Source organism: Pagrus pagrus (genome assembly GCF_965226575.1).
Source record: "Pagrus pagrus genome assembly, chromosome: 13".
NCBI classification, from domain to species: domain Eukaryota; kingdom Metazoa; phylum Chordata; class Actinopteri; order Spariformes; family Sparidae; genus Pagrus; species Pagrus pagrus.
The window spans coordinates 30,363,920-30,384,924 of NC_140197.1; the positions used below are offsets into that span (position 1 = coordinate 30,363,920).

Consider the following 21,005-nt stretch of genomic DNA (forward strand, 5'->3'; position numbering starts at 1 on the left):
ATGGGAAAATCGGTCCTTTTTGGAGAGAAAAAGCCATAAAGAATATGATTTTAAGAAAAGCGTCACGAGGAAAAAGGGCTGGGACCGGCTGCTTAAAAGCATCGCTGTTATTTTTTATGATGACGGCCATTTTACATTTCTGACGTTTAACAGACAAACACATCTGATTGGCTGGGCTCCTCACCGCTCTACGTCACATCAGCCTGAAGACGATTCGCGCTCCTTCAGACCGTTATCACAATTTCAGAAAATGGCGGCAAAAGAAACAAAGAAACACTACAGTGAATATTCATGCAACAGGACATAAAAGTACAATGTAGGTTTAACTGCAGAGGAGGAGCATTATAAGTAAAGTTAGTGTTCGCAACTTAAAGAAATGAGCAACTTTGGTGAGTCACTGGTGCCGAATTAACACCAAATATCCACTGATTCATCTGATGAACTTAGCTAGGTCAGGTTTAGCCTGTAAGCTAACTGCTAGATGTTAACTTTATTTCAGCTATTTTGCCGGGCAAGTTCTGACACATAGAGCTAGCCATTTAAACAGCGTTAAACGTCTGTGAAACCATTAACCGAGGCAAAACCAATAAATGTAGTCATATGTTCTGGTGATAAAGTGCTGCTTGGTGTATTAAAGCAGCAATGATTTATAAGAACACTTAAATTGATGCTTTACAAGGTGTACACATGCCTGAGAGCCAGGCAAATTACTGATAGATTTATAATGGAGTTTGGTGTGGGGAGATGGAGCTGGACAGACACGAGTCATTATCCAGCGTCCATCCTCCTGAGCCCTGATGAGGGAAGAAGATATTCATCTTGACCGGATAAGAGGTCGATTCGCCCCGGCTGCTGCCCGGTGTCCCGTCCTGTCCTGAAAATGTCCCCGGAGATGAGAGAGCCTCCACGGCGGCGAGCTGAAGGAGAACAGCGGCAAGTTAGCAACATTAGCATTAGCCCCGGTGAGACGTTAGAGGGAAGTGCCCTTCAAAATAAAAGAGGAACTGATGTGTGAGCATGCAGAGAAGAAGACTGAGGATTATTTTTGAATCGACTTCGGCACCAATAGTCTGACACGAGCTGCTGTGAGATCAATAACACACATTACTGCCTGCTGAAAAACCTCATTGATGATTTTGCACTGAAAATGATAGTAATATGCCATTAAATGCACCAATAATAATAATAAAAACAAATGAAGAGGTGATAATTTTATAAAATGTGACATAAGTTGATATTCCTGTTTTAAGTCATTTGCATAATGAATCAGAAATGTATAAAGAACATATAAATAATTACATTTTTAAAACGAATAAATTAATGTAAAAGATAGAAAATAAAATGTGACAGTGTATAAATATTAAATTTTATTAAAGAAGTAATGCTGAATTATCAATTTATGTCATTTATGAAAATTAAGGCCTTTGTTTATTGTCAATGTTATTTTTGGTGCATTTAATGGCATATTGATTTATTTATTGAACCATTTATTAATTTTTTGTTTTGGCAGTTTCGCTCCTCCATAGTATTTCCACTTGTTGAACTTCATTTTTACAGTGTCACCACGACCATTTACCTTCATTTTCATTTAAACAAGTTAATCAAATACAATTATTCTGTCACATACATTGTAAAAATAAAATTCAACACTTCTCTAACACTAACATTGTATCTGGTTATATAAGATCAGACTGTCCTCTTAGGGCTGATAAATACAAAGCTATGTGTGATTAATATATTGTTTTATTTATATGCCATAATTTTAGGCCATCAACAGAGTAGACCTTTTATTTCATTGTACGTGAGGAAGTTGGCTTTACTCAAGGAAAGTTTTATTCTGAACAGTTTGACAGGAAGTGTGATTTATTGCCTGCAGCTTGACGGTGGTGATGAGAGGGGAGCGTGGTGACGGTGCATCTGAGGGCTGAGATTAAAGAGGATGCATGGAGACCTCAGACCGCCGGCAGGAACATCCATCCCCTCCTCGCCTCCTCCAGCGTGTCCGGTCTGCAGTCGGTGAGTCCGCGTCCTCACAGAGCTGCTGCTTCTTCTCATCCTCACGCTGCTCTGCAGTTTCTCAGTCAGCCACCAGCTGTACTGCAGGTGCACCAGGTTACCTAAAGTCTATGTGAACTTCAGTATCAGCAGGGATGCATCTGCATTGAGGTACAGAGGAATTCACCTGCATGCAAACCACACAAAGAGGATTTACTCCGTTTTTACTCTTGAAATTTGGATTTTTGATGTATTGATTGTTATTTTTATCATTCAGAGACAAAACAGGCAAAGAAAGGACAAATTCAGTGTGACGTGATTGTGGTTTTATAAGATACAAGTTGTGGGTTTTCAGCAGAGAGCAGACAGTTTGTCTCTTCGGATCTGTGTGTCGTGTCGGAGACATCTGAAGCCGGAGCTCCCGAGGTTATCACACAGATTTTAAGTCCTTGTTCAAGGACAAAACTGTGTTGTGAGCAGAGAGGGAGCTGAAGCCAGCAGATAGATACCACAATAAGCAATACATGATATCTGTATGTCCCCTCTGAGTCAAACCAGCAATGTCACTCTCTAATGCAGCTGTGAATACTGCTCCTTTGCAGGACACTGAGGCAGATTTGTCCCTGTCAGTGCTGATTACGTGATAATATCATGCAGTTTTAAACTAATCAATATAAAACAAGTCATCAGTTTGATGTCTGTGTGAGGTTAAACTATTAAAATGAAGATTTAGGATATAGATTTTCAGTATTGTATGAAATAAGTATTATTATGGTGTGAATGTGACGTTATGATAGATAATAAATCATTTACCAGTATTACTGAGTGGTGGAAGTTATAGTTTGGTTATTTAAGTTTGGCTTTATTTAAAACTACGAACCAGACGTACAGAAGACTGATTGGTTTTGGGCTGAAAGTTAATTCTTGACCTTGGAAACAGCAGCTGGAAGAACAGTCTCACCTCAGGGTCCATTTTATAGCTTTCCACTGGATCAGACGATATTTCTCAGCAGATAATGTGTTTGTAGATTGTTGAGACTTCTGTCCCACTTTGGCTTAAAAGTTGAGATTGAAAGTTCTCTCTCAACTAAATGTTGAACATCAAAATTAAGTTTTAGTGATCACACACTGACCTGAAACGACGTTGTTTCCACCCTTTATTAAGATGCTGAGCTAAATGTGTTAGCGTTCACCCCGTCTGAAGTGGGTGCACGAGCTTGACCGCACGTCGAGGGTGTACATCACGTCTTCTGACATCAGTTTGTGATCTCGGGGCTTCTGAAGACTTGGATTACAGCAGGCGAGCTGTATGGAGACATCTGATTATTGTTTTTCTGTTTCAATCATCTCCAGCTGCTTCAGTTGTTCAGCAGAATGCTGCACCTCTGTTTTACTGTGAAGCTCCAGAAATGTTCTGTGGACTACGAGACTTCACCTGACTTTATATCATCAGGAGGAGATGATGGCTGAGCCTGACTTTATATCATCAGGAGGAGATGATGGCTGAGCCTGACTTTATATCATCAGGAGGAGACGATGACTGAGCCTGACTTTATATCATCAGGAGGTGATGACTGAGCCTGACTTTATGCCTGACTATGGATTTTTAGTTTTGGGTGAACTGTTCCTTTAATGAAACTTGTTTAAACCCTATTTTGTGGTTATTTGACAAAAATTCTAGCAGCTGTCAAATAAAAAAGACGGCCATGTTTCATATCAAACTGATATTCAGGTACAGAGAAGACGGATGCTACGCTTGTTGTCTACAGGAAGTTGTTTGTGTGCACACTTCTAATATAAATATTACTGATACAAACTGCTTGTTTTATCTGACCAACAGTCTAAAACCCAAAGATATTCAGTTTCATATTATGTGACAACAAAAGCAAAACTTCTTCGTAGTTTGAGACGCTGGAGAAAAATATTTTGTTGGAAAAATGATTGAAACAATGAGTCACCCTCCTTCTGCCTCCTCCCTCAGGTCCCCTCCACCTGAGCCAGCAGCATCATGGGAGGGTCCACCTCCTCCCTTGTTGAGGAGGCCGAGGGTGATGCACCCCGGGGTGCAGCTCTGCCTCCCTCCCCCATCATGGGATGTCTGAGGAGCAGCCAAAGCACCTCCATCCCTCGGCAGCTTCCCAGACCTGGCAGGCACAGAGAGCGCAGGTAAGAGACGAGACAGACTGCAGACATCACAGCAGTGTTTGGGACAGAGACTCTGCAGAGCACGGACTGAATCACATGTTTCAGGGTTTCTCAGAGGAAATCTGTTAGCGGGGATGGTTGATGCTTTTCTTCCAGACGCTGCTGTGTGCTGCTCCGATTAATTAATGCAAAGTGATCAATCAGTTACTCACCTGCTGAGCCTCATCTGATCTCATTATCAGTGAAGTTACTAGACAGAGGTTTAAACCATCTCCTCATTAAGCATCTGATCTTTTCAGTGTAATGCAGTTTTCCCTGGAGCCTAATAAGGACAACGTTGATCACATAACAGTGTAAAGATATGACGCGTCACATTTTTGCTTTAAAATGTCTAAAAACCTTTAATGTTATCAACAATGTTACAATAAATAGTTTTTCTGAATATTTAAACCTGCCACTGAGCCTAAACGTCCTTACTTGGACTGACTTGTTGGCAAAATGTAAATTAACATGAGTCACTCTAATAATCATATTCCTACGTGACCCTAACATTCACAGGAGCACATGCTTTAAACTTAACTGCAATGCTTGAATAAGATGATTTTTAATGATGATTTTTCCAGAAATCAGTCTCACATTTGGTTTAAATGATCTTGAAAGGTCTTCAGAAGCATTAGATGTAAGTCTGGACACATTTGACTTCTGCACTGTGTTTAATGTACCAACACTACAGTCGTTAGCTGTAAGCTAACTTGCAACAGCTCACCATGCTTGTGCTAGATGGTTTATTTGTGTTATTTCTACAACATCATAATTATTGTCGCTTCAGGACGATTATTGATTTTTTGAATGAACAAAAAGCATAAAAAGTCTGTGAAGGGAACAGTTTGTGGTGGTTAAGGTGGTAGAGTAGAGGACTTTGGTCCAGGAGACTGAGGTTTGTTTGTTTGTCTGTTTTTAACTTTCATTTTTTTTTTCCTTTTACAGTTTGGTTAGGTTTAGGAAGAGATGTTTTGGGATTAAATTCACCCTTTCACAATGTTAACCACGTCTTAGAAAGCTTAACTTCTGCCATGTGTGAATTACTTTTTCCCAAATCACAAAAAACTGAGTGTGCAGTTGCAGTGATGCTCCTGAAGCAACATCAGCACCAACACGCTGATATACCACTGAGCAAAAGACATCCAGTGGAGAGCCGGAGTGAAAGTTTACAGATGTCCGAAGTTGAATAGATGTCATACATCAAAAAAAATGATACTGTTTAAACTTCCCTGTCCCTGTCAGGATGTCACTTGGACATCAGTAGTGAATGACGTCTAAAACGCTTTAACTCCGGCTCCTCTGGACGTCTTCAGATATGTTTTTGTCAGATGTGTCAGATCAGGTGTGGTGATTTGTCAGTGTCTATATGTTGAGTTCGACCTCCAACTGATCTCAGAAACTCTCCCTCGTCTCGTTTCTGATTCATAAAGCCGAGGGACACGTGGGAACGATTTCAACATCAGGATTTCACATAATCAGGGCTCAGCTTCCTGCACTTGAGCCTCGTTCGATGTTTAAATTCAGAGCGTTTGCCTTCAGGCTCAGTTCTGTCTTCACTGCCAACTCTGTGCTAATTGGTCTGTTTATCTCACACTGCATCAGCTGATAAAAAACAACCCAGAGATACTTCAGTTCCTTCACTGGGGATAGCAGCCTGCTCCCAGCCACCAGTCAGTCACTTTTCTGGAGGTTTTCTCGTCCAAACTGCTGCACACTCGTCACAGAACCGGTGAAGGCCACAGTCCAGTTAAGCCTCTGTAGCTACGTTATTGCCAAAGTCAGAGGTCATCAAGCCATGAACTCCCCGACTCAGTCTGTCCATGGAAATCACCAACAGACACTGGAGAGAAATACGTCTCAGTATTAGTGACAAATGTAGCGACACCGGTCCAGAGAAATGACGTCAACCCATCGTTCAGATGTGAGTTTTATTTGAGCTTTCTCTCTCGTAAAAATTAAAGGACAATAAAAGACATACAGTCCCAGGGCTGTCTTTCCTCAGCAGCCATGTTGGTTCTGACCCATAATGCCACTGACCCATGACATAATCCCATGAACCTTAACCTTACCAAACCTCCCATAAAGAAGACTACATTTCTCTACCACATCATGTTAAGGTGCTCCATTTTAGACATTTAAAAACAAATCAATATAACCCTTGTTGAAGGTGCTCAGTCATCCGGGTCATGGTAGTTCTGTATCGTAGGCAACTGGACTTGTTTCAGTTTCTTGATCAAGTTCAGTTGCCTGCGATACGGCGCTTAGAATAACCCTTTTAACACCTCATGTTACATTTTTAATCACTTTTTAATGGTTGTATGAACTCAAATAATCACAAATTTATGACACCGAATGTCTCAATGAAACATCTCTGAGACGATCCCAGCGCGTTTCTTGGAGCCATCTTGTTTGGTCTTGTTTGTTTGTTGTTTCTACATGTAAAAATGTGATAATGATAATTTATTAATGTCATTGTGCCACACATTGCACCTTAAATGTGACTGGTGTTGATGCTTCATTTATATTCTGTACTTCTGTGGACGTCCTAGGCTCCAGTATGTGCTCATGAATTTCTTATGAATCAGTCGATATGAAGTAAACCCCAGCCTTCCCGAGTTTTGTTCAAATCTCCACTTATTAATAATTACTGTATCTCTGTCTAATGCACTGAGCAGATTCAGTCTGCTGCCACATTGTCGCAGCCTCCATCAGAGTCGGTCCCTGCAGGAGTCAAGTTACTCTCTGACAGGAAACGTAACGCTACCAGGGAAATCCCTGGTGATTGGACTGTCGGCAGGAGTCTGGAAACGCTCGTGCAAAGGGAGTTTGGGTCGGCGGATCTCTTAACATTTCGTTCGATGCATAAAGATCAAAATGGACCAGAAGTGACATGAAAGCAGGAGGTTTTAAAGTATCATTTCAAAATCTGTAAAATCAACAATTTTAGTGATTAAGTAATGAGTCAGACATCACGTCTTCATCTCCTGCGCAGGAAAGTCTCTCACTAACAGGACTGACTGTGTTTGTGGGGTTGTTTTCCGGTTGTTGGACGTGGGTCGGCCTTCCTTCCTCACTCTCTGACCCTCTGGTGGGAGCTATACTGTAGAGACAGGCCACCAAATGAAACGCACCCTGAGTGAACTTGTGGATCTGGTGTGAACATTGTTGGAAACATTTGGGATAATTTAAGAACACAACTCAACAACATGTAGAACAAAGGTCGAGTCGTTTTTAGACACTTTAATGCAGATTACATATTGTCTCTCCATTAGAAGCATTACCTTTTAAACAGTTGTCAAAAATAATTTCTTATGGAAGAGAAACTTGGTGGACACAAACGTTTTAACCTTCTGATACAGAACAGCAGTTCAGCTTCAGAGCTTTATAATCTTTTTCCATTTGATTACAGATTAATTAAAAACCAGCTTCAGTAAATGAAACTGAGGCACCCTCCAGTCTGGAGACCACTTCCTGTTTACAAAATATAATTAATCGCTAATAGTTTTAGTAAGTTATAACGGGAGTTTGTGTGTTTGTATTTCTGCATCAGTAATTAAGTCCTGCGTCACAGAAACACCTGCACCTCACAGACGGTTTGCGCTGCAGTAACCCGTCCAGGTTGGCGCTCTGCTGGAGGTTTCAGGAGTGATGCCAAAGCCACTTAGAGCGCAGCTTCAGAAATGTGGGCCAGCTTCCACACAGATGTCCCACCGGCTCCTCCTGTCTAAATTTCCCCCTGGATACCACCACACAGATAATCTGGGTCTGTTTTACAGTCGAGGCCTCTGAGCACAGAGAGGAACACGAGTCTCAGATGTATGACAGCGTTTCTGAAGCAAATTCAGTGGATTACAAAAAAGCCGAACAATGCACACACTGTAAACTGATCTGACTGGTGGGGAAACGGCTCCAGTAATACACAGGGAAGGTGGAAATCATAAATATTGTATAAAACGACCAGTTGAGGAACAGTTTATTTTGTTGCTGTAGTGCAGCTTTTTACATCATTTCCATATTCATGCATTTTAATTTCCTCCCCGCAGCCACTGCAGGGTATAGAAACACAAGAGCTGCTAATGCACCCGTTTATATTTGGATTTTTCCTTCATCCTCCAGCTTCTTCTTCCCTTTCTCCCCTCAGGATTTTACAGTTTCATAACTTTTAATTAGCAGCATAGCAGATATTTGTGGTGGTTATTATCAGAGAGTTTTAACACATTCACACCAGCGTCACAGGAAATACCCAAAACTGAAACTAATCATCACTGAAAGATATTTTTGACACATTCAAGGTTTAGTTTTCTCTGAAAAACTATTTCAGAGAATGGCAAAACTCTTCCAAGACCCATCATTATCATAAAAATAATTATTTACTGGAATAAATTTAAATGAAATACTTAATTGAACCAGTTATCACTCATGTCTTCATCGTTCTTAAATCCAAGTTATAGCAGCACAGACATCGGGCAAGAATTATTTCAATCAAATCAATAAAAATAAGTAATTAAATAAAAAATGAATTTTACAGGCTATACAGGAATAATACACCACCACAAAATACATTAGAGAACATCATATATCAGACCACATAAGTCTCAGGCTTCTGAGTGTCCTGCAGGTCTCATGTTTCACTGTTTACTCCTGTTATTATATTTTCTGTCTGTTCTTCTTCTTATTTATCTGCTTTCTGCTTTATTCGCTCTCACCACGTCTCAATATTCATCTTATTTTATTGTACAGCACCCTGGTTGTTTTTTAACGCTCTTTGTACTGAAATAAACTTGATTTGACGATCATAATAGAGCGTATGATGTTATGTATAATACAGTAAAATATAAAATCTGGACTGTGATTCTGAACTTTGGTGTTTTCTCTCCAGTTTCTCTTCTGGTTCGATGCCCATGCAGAGGAGTCAGTGGGCTTGTGGCTGTTGCACTTTCCTCAACGCAGCCGGCGCCCCCCGCTGCTCCATCTGTGAAGCTCCTCGTCGAGGAACCGACCCCCGCTGGATGTGGCCCGGAACCAGCAGGGAGGAAGGTCGCTGGTCCTGCCCGCGCTGCACGCTGTCCAACTCCCCTGACAAACTGTCCTGCTCTCTGTGTAGCTACACCGGAGCACTGGACCGAACCCAGGGCTCGTCTGAGGACCAGCCTCGGCCCCAGCGCTCCAGCAGCTGCTCCGGTCCCCTGAGGCCGCCGTCGACTGAGCTGTTCAAGCAGCAAAATAAAAAACAGCCTGAAGACGCAGATAAAAACAGCCTGATTTGGGAATGTTCGCGCTGCACTCTGCAGAACACTCCTACCTCCATGTCCTGCTCAGCTTGTGGCGGACCACGCAAACTGTCTCTCCCCCAGATCCCTGCAGACGCCCTGCTCCTGCCTGATGTCTGCAATCAGACCGGAGCAAAAGCAGAACCTGCAGCTGGGGCGCTGTCTCTTTCTATAACAACACGAGGGGAATGTTTACCGGTGGAGGCTTCGTACCCACACACGAGCTCCTCAGTGCTCAGCGCGGCGTCCTCAGCTCATAATAATCCTGTCCCCTGCAGCCGCAGAGAGGTGCCCCCTCCAGATGTTTGCCTCAGTCAGGCACATAACTTAAGTCCTTCTCCGTCGACGCTCACTGTTTCACACCTCTCTGCCCAGCCTGAGCTCCTGCCCAACAGACGGCTCAGCATCCTTAAAGAAGAAACATCACCGCTGTCACCTTCACCAGCTGCACTGTTTCCAGTCCCCGTCAACAGGACGGAGGAGTGGTCATGTCCGGCATGCACCCTCATCAACAAGGTCAAAGCCAAACACTGCCTGGCCTGCCACACGCCTCAGCAGCATGTCACGCAGCTGAAACCAGCGGCGTCCCCGAAGAGGAAGGAGAGCATGCTGGTGGAGGCGCTGCGACAGAGTGACGAAGGAGAGGCCAAAGAGCTGTGGGAGAACATCGTCAGCTTCTGCAGAGAGGTTTGTGTACGACTCCGTCAGAGATCACATTCAAACCAAAGTCATCTTTGACGGGCAGTCATGAGATTTCTTGTCCACTTGGCTAAAAAGTTGAGATTGAAAGCCAATCTGGACAAAAGCAACGCAAAGATACAGATTATTATTTATGTGAAAATAAATGCCGTCTGTCATTATATATGTGAACATCATCTCCTCCCTCCATGCTGATATAAAGTCAGGTGAAGTTTCGTAGTCCACAAAACATTTCTGGAGTTCACAGTTGTAGCATTCTGCTAAACAGCTGAAGTAGCTGGAGACTTAAAACAGAAACGCAACCAGAAAAACATCAAATGTCTCCATACAGCTCGTCTGCTGTAATCCACGCCTGAAGAGACGTTATTCACACCCTGAAGTCTTCACTGTAGCTGCTAAGATAAAAGTGTTAGCACAGCCCCCGTCTGAAGTGGGAAAAGGAAGAAGAAAAGGACAGACTGGAAATCAGATCAATCATTTTCTATCATTTTATCATGTGAATCTGAATATTTAGCAGAGCTGAAGCCTGGAAACTTCTACATGGCCTTTTCCTTATATTTTGTCATGAAGTCAGTTACGTTACTTTTTCTACAACATGCTTGAGGTTTTGTTGTTTCTGTTTCTGATTTACTCTTTCAGAAAGCTGAAGGACTCATCCTTTAGCCAATCTGACCTTGTTCTGTCCAGTGAATTCACTGTTATGCCTTCAGGCCGGAGTTATGTTATCCCCCTCAGGAGAACAAGCATTACTCTTAAGTCCTTCATTTCTGCCACTATTGGCCCTCTAAATACCGACAGAAATCATATTAAATGACTGTTACATTCTTTTACACTTAAAAACTACAACAAAATATTGTATTTGATCCGCTGCTGCTCGTATGTGTATATATATATATATATATATATATATATATATATATATAATATGTTGATCTGCTGTCTCTGACATAAACCGAGTTTGGTGTACGGACAGGTTAAGCTGCGAATGAATAATAAATTAAGTTCTCTGAGTCTGAATCTGAATCTTTCCCAGAACGCGGTGACGTTTGTGGACGACAGCTTCCCTCCTGGTTCAAAGTCTGTGGGCTTCCCTCTGGACGACAGCGTCCAACATCGGGTCAAAAAGTGGCTCCGTCCTCAAGAAATCAACTGCTGCAACCTGAGAGAGCGGGCGGTGAAGTGGTCCGTTTTCCGCACGCCTCGCCCATCTGACATCCTGCAGGGACTTCTGGGTAACTGCTGGTGAGCCAGCGCAGCCACACACAGTTACTGCTGAATCCAAACACACTGCACATCAGCAAAAGTTAAAACTGAAACCAGCTCTGCAACAGGCTTGGGCTGACATAAGATGTCATTGAACAATCACAGCATTTGCCATCATATGCGATATGTTTCACATTATCAAATATCGAACAGCTGTTATGGCATCTTTGGGCTTTTATTTTGAAAAGAACGCTGAGCTGTGGCATTGATATTTGACAGGGTGGGGAGCCAGTGACAGACCAGCTGCACTTGATATTGTAGGCTATCCTGTTTATGTGTGCACATCATTCTTTGCACTAAAGTTCAAATTAAAGTTCTTACTTATTTTAATTTAAGTCCCCAGAGCACATATTTGATATTTCACTGTGACACCGGGGAGCGTCTGTCATTTAAAATGGTTCGCAGGTGTATTAAAACACTGTTTTGGAGAGCAGGTTCCTGAGTGCCTTGGCTGTCCTGGCTGAACGTCCCGAGCTGGTGGAGAAGGTGATGGTGACTCGCTCGCTGTGTGCAGAAGGAGCCTATCAGGTGCGTCTGTGCAAAGACGGCTCGTGGACCACGGTGCTGGTGGACGACATGCTGCCCTGCGACGAGAACGGACACCTCCTCTTCTCTCAGGTCAAACACGCTCTGAACACGCAAATGTACTGTATGTTTGTGTGTTTGTGTGTATGTGTATGTTCATGTATACTGGGTATTTTAGCTTCTGGTTTCCTCAACACACACACACACACACACACAAACTGGGACTTTTTGCTTTAAAACAGCTACTGCAAGTACATGTAGGAACTAAGTAAACAGACTTAATTACCATTGCGATCAATATGTTTGTACAAATGCAGCGTGGAGAGTGGAGCTGCTGACACAGTGATCCAGAGATACTCGGCCTATAATACCGTTAACTCTGTTCTTCAGCTCAGATGAATCATGATGGTGCATTCTGCTCCAAACTCCTGCGTATTTATCAAACAGACAAACCAGGCTGGAGTCAGTTTTCACTGCTTTCTGCTTTTTTATTTAAGGGAGGATCATGCAAACAATTGGAGGAGACGTGAGAGCAGGTTCCCAAAGGTCCTTGGATCCTTGAAAGTGTCTGAATTCTTTGTTTTAATGACTGAATAAACAAACTGACCTTAATGCACAACACAATTTCATACTATTTTACTTTGAATCTAAAAAGGTGGCAGGGTCCGCCACATTGCTCTTCAACTCGTGAATAAGTCTCTATCCCTCAACTTATACAATATATTGTTTTGCTGTGCTGTTACAGGCGCCAGAGGACCACACAGTCTGTTGTGACTCCCACAGCAGCTCAGCTGAGAAGTGTCCGCACGTTACAGCCTCTCTCTCTTTTATTAGTTGTGTGAGAGCTTCTGTAAAGCCGCTAGTTCTCATTATAAAAAAGTCTCAGCATCGTAACAGTAATTAACCTTGATCCATGAGGAAATTAGGCCTGTGAGGTCTTTGAAAAGACTTTGAATTTGATGTTTTAGAAGGTGAGGTTGATGTTGAGCGATTTTAGATTTATATTGTGCTGGATTTACTGAAGCTTTCTGCAACGGTCGGGTCTCTGCAACAAGGAAGACTGGTGTGAAAAACATTTTGGTTTTTTTACCTCTATGCTGCAGAAATATATAGGACCTGAGATACAGAGCACTCCGTAAAACTAGAAAATAAGTAAACTGTTGAAAATACAGACCTAAAGTTACAGATTGTGCGTTTAAAGAAACTAAAATCTGACTGTATTCTTGCCACAGGCTGGAGCTGATGTCGGATGAAATACCTGAAAAATAAGTTCTGTTTCCGTTAATCTCTTAATAGCCTGATGTTCCTCTGCTCATCAGGTTTTTAAGCTGTGGTCCAGGAGTTAATTACTCAACTATAAATTCTTCTAATCCTTCTCTCACATCTTCCTCTGCAGGCCCAGCGGAAGCAGCTCTGGGTGGCTCTGATTGAAAAAGCTCTGGCCAAGCTCCACGGTTCATACTTTGCCTTGCAGGCGGGCCGAGCTATCGAGGGCCTGTCCACGCTGACCGGCGCCCCCTGCGAGTCGCTGGCCCTCCAGGTCAGCTCCACAAACCCCAAGGAAGAGCCCATCGACACGGACCTGATCTGGGCCAGAATGCTGAGCTCCAAAGAAGCGGGGTGAGCGTCAGGAGAGTTTCTAAATTTAATCAGTTCAACGATGAATCTTTCAACTCGTCCTGTGCTCGCAGGTTCCTGATGGGGGCTTCCTGCGGAGGAGGTAACATGAAGGTGGACGACTCGGAGTACGAGTCTCTGGGTTTACGTCCACGACACGCTTACTCTGTCCTGGATGTGAGAGACGTCGACGGTCACAGGTGAGGAGTAAACTCTGGTTTGATGAAGAAGTTTGAACTGTCTTGGGAAACGTGCTGGTAGATTAAGTGATATATCATCCACAGTAAAACTTCTGAGCAACATGTTCAGTCGTATTTTTGAAATGAAATCACAGCAGGTTGGGATTTAGGGATTATGCTCCAGGAGGCTCTTCTCTCCATTAAGGAAGAAAACACAAACTATTCAGAGCTGCCCAATCTGACTTTTTCTCTCCTGATGACCAAACTTGAGCATCTGCCACTCCAGAATCTGCCAGGGAGAAATGATCGATTCTTTCCCTCACCTCTAACCAGATCACCCTCTCAACTATAAGTGGAAAATATTCACCGTTTTCCTTTTAAAGCTTGTACATACTGTGTTTTTAGATTTAATTGTTATAATGCAGTATCCAACATCTGCTTCCTGCTTCAGATTACTGCAGCTGAGGAACCCGTGGGGGCGTTTCTCCTGGACTGGACCCTGGGCCGACGACTGGCCGAGCTGGCCTCCGCACCTGAAGAGGGAGCTGTGCGCCCAGAGAGCCGAGGACGGCCTGTTCTGGATGGACTTCTGGGATTTCATCAGGTAGATCAGGAGTTAACAAAGCTGCATTTTTTTCCTCGTATAATCTGATTGATTTAAAGTATTAATGCATCAATAAAATAAGGAAATTCATGAAAATCTTTTTATGTATTCGACAAAGATTTAAGCATCAGTCCATGTTGCAGAAGTGTGTTTCTCTGTTCACACATGTCTGTGAGTGTGTGTCTGACCCTGGCAGGTACTTTGACTCAGTGGATATCTGTAAGATTCATTCAGACTGGCAGGAGGTTCGAGTGCCGGGTGTTTTCCCTCGAGGGGCCGACGTCCCGGTGACGGTGGTGTCCATCACGGTTCTGGAGAGAACGGCCATGGAGCTGGCGTTGTTTCAGCAGGGCAGCAGGTACGACGACGCCCGACAAACACGGAGCAATCAACATGATGTTGTAGTGTTAAGGGACGTTTATAGACGAGCTGCTGAGTTACATCAGAGCTCTGTCCAACACAAGTGAGACACAACAGCTGTGACTGGTCAGTTTGGGCTGCCCGCTTTGTTTAGAAATTTAGATTTTATTGAATTTATGCCTCAAGAACCTTGAAAGATTTGAACATTTGCGATTTTGGACTGATTGTGTGCCACAGGAGCTATCCGGCTGTGAACAAGTGCATTTTCTAGCATTGAAAACTAAACAAAAATGTTTGAACACGAGGTTACTTGTCTTGTTTTCTCCGTCTTCTGTGGGGTCCCCCAAGGTTTGATACCTGACCTGATCCTTTTCTCCTTTTTTATGCTCCTGTTGGGTCACATTATCTGAAAACACAACCTCTCATCAGCAAACCAATAAATCCCTTTTTGTTGTCACATTTATCTCATGTAGTAACATCCAAACTAAACAGAGTGCCGGTCAGAAAGCCAGAGTGCAAATATGAGATCAAAATGACTTCAGACTGATGAATGTATAAACTCAACGTTTCTCCTCCTCCTGTGTCGTCAGGCGCTGGGACACAGCAGAGAGCCACCTGTTGGATCTGTGTGTGTTGGTGTTTCGGGTCTCCTTCGACAGCTCAGGTGTTCTGGCGCTCGGTCGCCTGCTGGCTCACAGCCGCCGCTCGGTGAGGAGGTTCGTGGGCTGCGACGTCATGCTGGAGCCCGGCGAGTACGCCGTGCTCTGCTGCGCCTTCAACCACTGGCACACCGCCGCCACGGAGGGGGCAGGTAGGAGCTGCAGCATCAGGCTGTTTGTCCGGATTAATGCTGATTTTTAAACATGTTTATTTCTTATTTAAAACAGACTTCAAAAATATGCATTCAGTAATATTCCTCGGCCTGTTCTTTAGAGCCCATACGGTTGAATAAGGTGAAGAAAGACTCATCTGACCGCTTCACTCTCTCCACATCTCTGTAGACCACAATTTCCAAACCTATTTACTGCTGTTTCCCATAAATCTAAATGTGTTTGTCACTTCAGTTTCCGTTGAGCAGCTCCTGAAACAAAACTCTTTTTAAAGATCTTTGCCATCTTGATATAAAAACAGAACCAGCTGACCTGCTCAGCGGTTTGATAAACCCGGCGGCCCGAGCACAAATCTTGTGCGAGGCCCTATTGGATTTGCTCGGATTATTATTATTATTGTTCCATCCCCAAGATCGCATTTTTGGTGGCCGCAACATACCCCAAAAGTCACCAAACTTGGAGCATACGTCACACCTGGCAAAAAATGTTATAATCTGTCATCGTTGTGAATTTCCACCAGTAGGTGGCGCTATAATCAAGGAAAGTGCATTTTGGCTAATAACTCCCACACACTTTGTCACACATTCAAAAACCTTACAACAATTTTTATTAATTTTTATATGTAAATATTAGCATTTTAGCTCAATAGCTTCCAGGTCATGTGATCAATTGACTCAAAATCATGTTGGGATCATGTAACTACACTGGCTGCATGAGATACACCTCTTGTTTTTACATTTTACATCTTTTCATATTTTTTATTAATTTTTTATTAATTTTTATATGTAAATATTAGCATGTTAGCTCAATAGCTTCCAGGTCATGTGATCAATTGACTCAAAATCATGTTGGGATCATGTAACTACACTGGCTGCATGAGTCATGGGTCACCAAATTCGGCCCGTAGCTCGTTACACGAGTACGTTAATTCGACACTACAACTGCCCTCATGTGCAGCACGATAGCTCAGTAGCGCCCCCTAACGCCCCCTTATGGCTTTTCCCATTAATTTTTTTTCATTTCTACGCCTCGTACTTTATCTCACTAGTCCTACAGATTTAACGCCACAGACTTCACACTCACTAAATATCATCTTCAGACCTTGATGATGACACCTTGTCAAAAGCTTTTGCCTCCGATATACATATGTATCATGACCAGATGCACAAAATACCCCTCGGCACCGAAACCCTCAGTCCAACAGGAAGTCGGCCATTTTGGTTCACAGCGGCCATTTTGTCAAACTTGAAGCCCCGCCTCCTACATGCACATACACTAACGAATTTCGGCACGCATAAGTATCGTGACCAAACGCATAAAAAAGCCTCTTGGACCCACAACCTCAGTCCAACGGGAAGTTTGCCATTTTGGTTCAAAGTTGAGATGTTGCCGCCATTTCCACCCATTTCCATGGCTCGTACTTTAATTAACTTGCCCTACAGATTTAACGCCACAGACTTCACAGTCACTGAGACTCATCCTCATACCTTGATGATGAAGAGTTGTAAAAAGCTTTCGCCTACGTTATTCCTGGTGGGCATGACAGTCTGAACTTTCAATGCTTGGCCACTGTAAGAGCCACGTCAATGTGTGGTGTGTGTTGGACACAAACTGTCCACTAGGTGGCTACGTTGTGTTGTGGGTCAGCCTGATATCAATCAATCAGACGTCATTTATATCGCACATTTAATACAAATACAATGTAGCACAAAGAGCTTCACACAATAAAAGCAAGCACAACAAAACAGAAGTGAACCAAAAGACACACACACACACACACACACTTTCTCTCACACATCACACACACATGCATTTCTGACAGAAGCTCACTGAGGCGCTATCTTTCGCTCAGCTATGTGCTGTGACGACAAACATCATCCAGTTTACATGACATTCACAGGCTGTTTTCTCCAAATCATACATTACAACATGACATATAATTGATGGGTGAGCTCTCGGGCCACATAGTGGACAGACTCGCCCTCTGCGTCTGCCCTCCGACGGCGCCGCGGCCCGACGTACGTGGGGGGGCGAGGGCCCGTTCATCGCTGCTTGCAGCTTTAATTGGATTTGATTTTCCGCCTCTGTGTCCTCTCAGCGAGCTGCAGCAGGTCGGAGGTTCCTGGTTACATGCTGGCCGTCTACAGCTCCCGACTGGTGATGGTGGAGCAGGTAACGGCCTCCAACACCACCATCGCCGACGCCATCATCCAGCTGACAGAAACTAAAGGAGAGAGACACGAGGTAACGCTGCGTTCATTTGGAAAATTAGTATTTACATGTTTGAGTTTGCAACAGTTATTCACAGCTTTCGATGCTGTTTTAAAATCCTGCTGGTAAAAGTGTTGACGAGGAGCTCCTGAACGCATCACAAGAGCCATTTTGTATTGGTTTACTCTTTGTTTATTTATTAATTATAAATAATGGATGCGTGTCATCAGGAAAATAATGTTTCTCTGCTCAGGATTAGATAAAAATAAATGTAATTAATATCTTTTATTACCTTTCACTACTTCTTAATGTCATTTTGTCTTCTCCCTTTTTTATTTTCGTTTTATTCTAGTTTACTTATTTTTCTAAATGTATCTTATTTTCATTGTTCTTCTGTTTGGCACTGATGTTAGTATTTACTCCTGTTACACTTTTTCTGTATTACTTTTATTGTGTTTTTGTTTTTATTCTTATGTTACTGGGATTTCTCAGCGGTCTCTGGCACAAGAAGGATTGTTGTAGAGAACAAGACGATTAAAGTCTAACAGAGTTTGCATAAAGACGCCTTTTACTTTTGAAACTAAGCTAAGTACTTTTACTTGTAGTGGAGTATTTTCACAGTGTGGTATTAGTCCTTGTACTGCAGTAAAGTATCTGAATCCTTCCTCGTCGTTCTTTCAGGGTCGCGAGGGGATGACGTGTTACTACCTGACCCACGGCTGGGCGGGGCTCATCGTCATGGTGGAGAACAGACACCCCAAACATCACCTCCACGTGTCGTGTGACTGCAGCGACAGCTTCAACGTGGTGTCGACACGCAGCAGCCTCAAAGCCATCGACAGCATCCCTCCTCTGCACAGGTTCACTGCAGCACACGTCGCCGCTCCTCGATCAGGCTGAGAGAAAGTTACTGATGACAAACAATTCATTACGGTCTTTATTTGTCTCTCAGACAGGTGCTTGTGGTTTTGTCTCAGCTGGAGGGAAACGCTGGATTCTCCATCACTCACAGGCTGGCTCATCGTAAAGCCGTCCAGGCTTCTCTGGGAAACTGGAGTCCCTCGAAGGCAACACACAGCCCCGCTCTGAGCCCCGAGACAGCAGGTCTGCATCAGCCTCGACCGCTCTGACCGCTGCCAGACAACAGATCTGTCCATACGCTGCACGTGAGATCACAACATGGAGGCAGCTTCACTGTAGGAGTCACACGTGTTCGTCTCATCTGACTGTTGCTTCGATGGAAAACTTCCTATAAATGTTGGACTGTTTTGCAAAGAGACGATCACTTTAGTGAGCAGGCTGAGCGCTGTTAGAGAGTCGGAGCTCCTCTGAGACAGAAATAATCTCATGGTTCAGTTGAATCTATGTGGGCTTTTTAAAGGAACAGTTCACCCAAAAATGTAAATCACCATTATCACCAATTATCATTTCCTGTTTTTCTCTGTTTTATATCATATTAACTGAATATCTTTGGGTTGGACTGACACACAGATCATTTAAAGACGTCACCTCGGACTTTGAGAAACGCTTTTCAGTATTTTCTGACATTTTTAAATTGATTAATCTTGGAAATAATCCTCAGATTAATGGATTATGAAAGTGATGGTTAGTTGCAGCCCTAGTGAATTATCCAGACTGTTGTTAGTTATTGTTTCAATATATTTTAAAGTGAAACAAAACACATGATCATAAAAGCAATATTACAGCAATAACAGTCGTCACAGCCACAACTACGTTACAAAATGTAGTTTATCTACTTTTTCTGTGTTTGATACCTCCAAAACTATTATTCATAAAAAGTTATATTTCCACCTAATTTTATCAACATTGTTGCAGAAATTTTCATTAAATGTTTAATTTTGACGGCAAAAAAAAAAAAAAAAAGACCTGAACATGCTGAACAGAAGCTTTTGGAGTGGCGTTGGGAGGAAAGTGTCCGGTTTGGGAAACTCAAAATTGCTCTTTGCAGAAGACGTGGTTTTGTTTGCTTCTTGGGCCGTGACCTCCAGCAGGCGCTGGGGGGGTTTGCAGTCGAGATGAAGGTCGGCACCTCTACGTCTGAGGCCTTGGTTCTCTTCCAGAAAATGGTGGACTGCCCCCTCCGGTTGGGGGGGGCAGTCCCCCAACCGGCGCCCCACCGATGGCCACGAGCTGTGGGCAGTGACCGAAAGAGCGAGGTCGCGGATACAAAATGCTGAACGATACAGGCTCAGCCTTAGAGGTGGGGTGAGGAGCTCGGTCACCTCTCTCTGTGCAAAACCAACATCTAAAGTCAAAGCTCATTTCCACATGACAGACGTCACAGACATTTTCTTGACTGTCTAGCTCCTCACTTCATATTTTATTTGTTTTAACTTGAATAATGAGCGACCTGACTCATTATTTGTTGAGTATTTTATAAATCACTGGATTAGAAAAGTAAAATAGATCACAAATGTAACTCACAGATCCAGTAAAATCCCTGAAAGAGACTCAATCAGATGTTTATAATCGTCCACAGTCGGAAAATGAGGGTTTTGAGCCAAAAAGTGAGATTATTAACGTCGTCAGAGCGGCTCTGCCTCGAGCCGACGTCCGGTCCACAGACACAAGTTGCACATTCCTCCACAAAGACATTAGAAGTGAACACATGAAGCACTTTATATTTTCCAAACACATTTCAGGTCACAGGCTGGTCTTCAGGTCCAAACCGTCTTAATTGCACTGGTGATAGATTATTAGAAGTTATTAGTTAGTCGTGTCTGAAGTGGCTGCCAACAAACCCGCTGTGTGTTTCTCCTCCTCAGTACTCTGCGGTCTTCACAGTGACACGTGTAGGGTGTTTAAATAAAGTTTTAGTTTTAGCGTGGAGACTCGCTGTGTGACGGCATTAGCACTTTATGAACTTTATGATGGGTTCATCGTATTGTTAGAGAAGACATGTAAACTATGCAAATGTTTGAAATGATGCTTCGTCGATTAAAACATGTAACTCTTTATCTTTGGCTGATCGATGTCCTTATATCTGAGGGGATAAAACTGAATTTTGATGTATTTTCTGGTGATTATTCCGTTTTATTTATTCATTAAGTTACTTTACAACTAAACTGCTCTGTTAGATTTTTCCATAAACCAAAGCTTAACTATTGTTGTTTTTTATCTTTATTGAGAAAACAGTCAAAGATACAAACAGTGCAGACATGAGGTCAACATGAAACAGTTGACATGATGGTATACAAAGAAACAAGAATATGAATTTAAATAAATACATTTAAACATTATTTAT

At 42.9% G+C, this 21,005-nt stretch overlaps 1 protein-coding gene across 5 annotated transcripts; it reads left to right on the plus strand.

Annotated features, from left to right (window-relative positions):
* The first annotated feature begins 227 nt into the window (after positions 1 to 227).
* LOC311268114 (calpain-15-like) lies at positions 228 to 20,718 on the plus strand. Of its 5 annotated transcripts, none has more exons than XM_084371499.1 (14): positions 228 to 389; positions 1,877 to 2,016; positions 3,977 to 4,161; positions 9,062 to 10,139; positions 11,185 to 11,393; positions 11,849 to 12,032; positions 13,336 to 13,559; positions 13,631 to 13,756; positions 14,187 to 14,339; positions 14,536 to 14,697; positions 15,290 to 15,510; positions 17,628 to 17,773; positions 18,422 to 18,600; positions 18,693 to 20,718. In XM_084371499.1, exons 3-14 carry the CDS (start codon positions 4,004 to 4,006, stop codon positions 18,868 to 18,870), a joined length of 3,018 nt encoding a protein of 1,005 aa, XP_084227625.1. In that variant the 5' UTR covers positions 228 to 389; positions 1,877 to 2,016; positions 3,977 to 4,003; the 3' UTR covers positions 18,871 to 20,718. The 5 variants fall into 5 exon arrangements, with proteins under 5 accessions (XP_084227625.1, XP_084227629.1, XP_084227626.1 ...); XM_084371500.1 differs by having other exon boundaries at positions 233 to 316; XM_084371502.1 differs by lacking the exon at positions 228 to 389 and adding an exon at positions 406 to 962.
* The last annotated feature ends 287 nt before the right edge of the window (positions 20,719 to 21,005 follow it).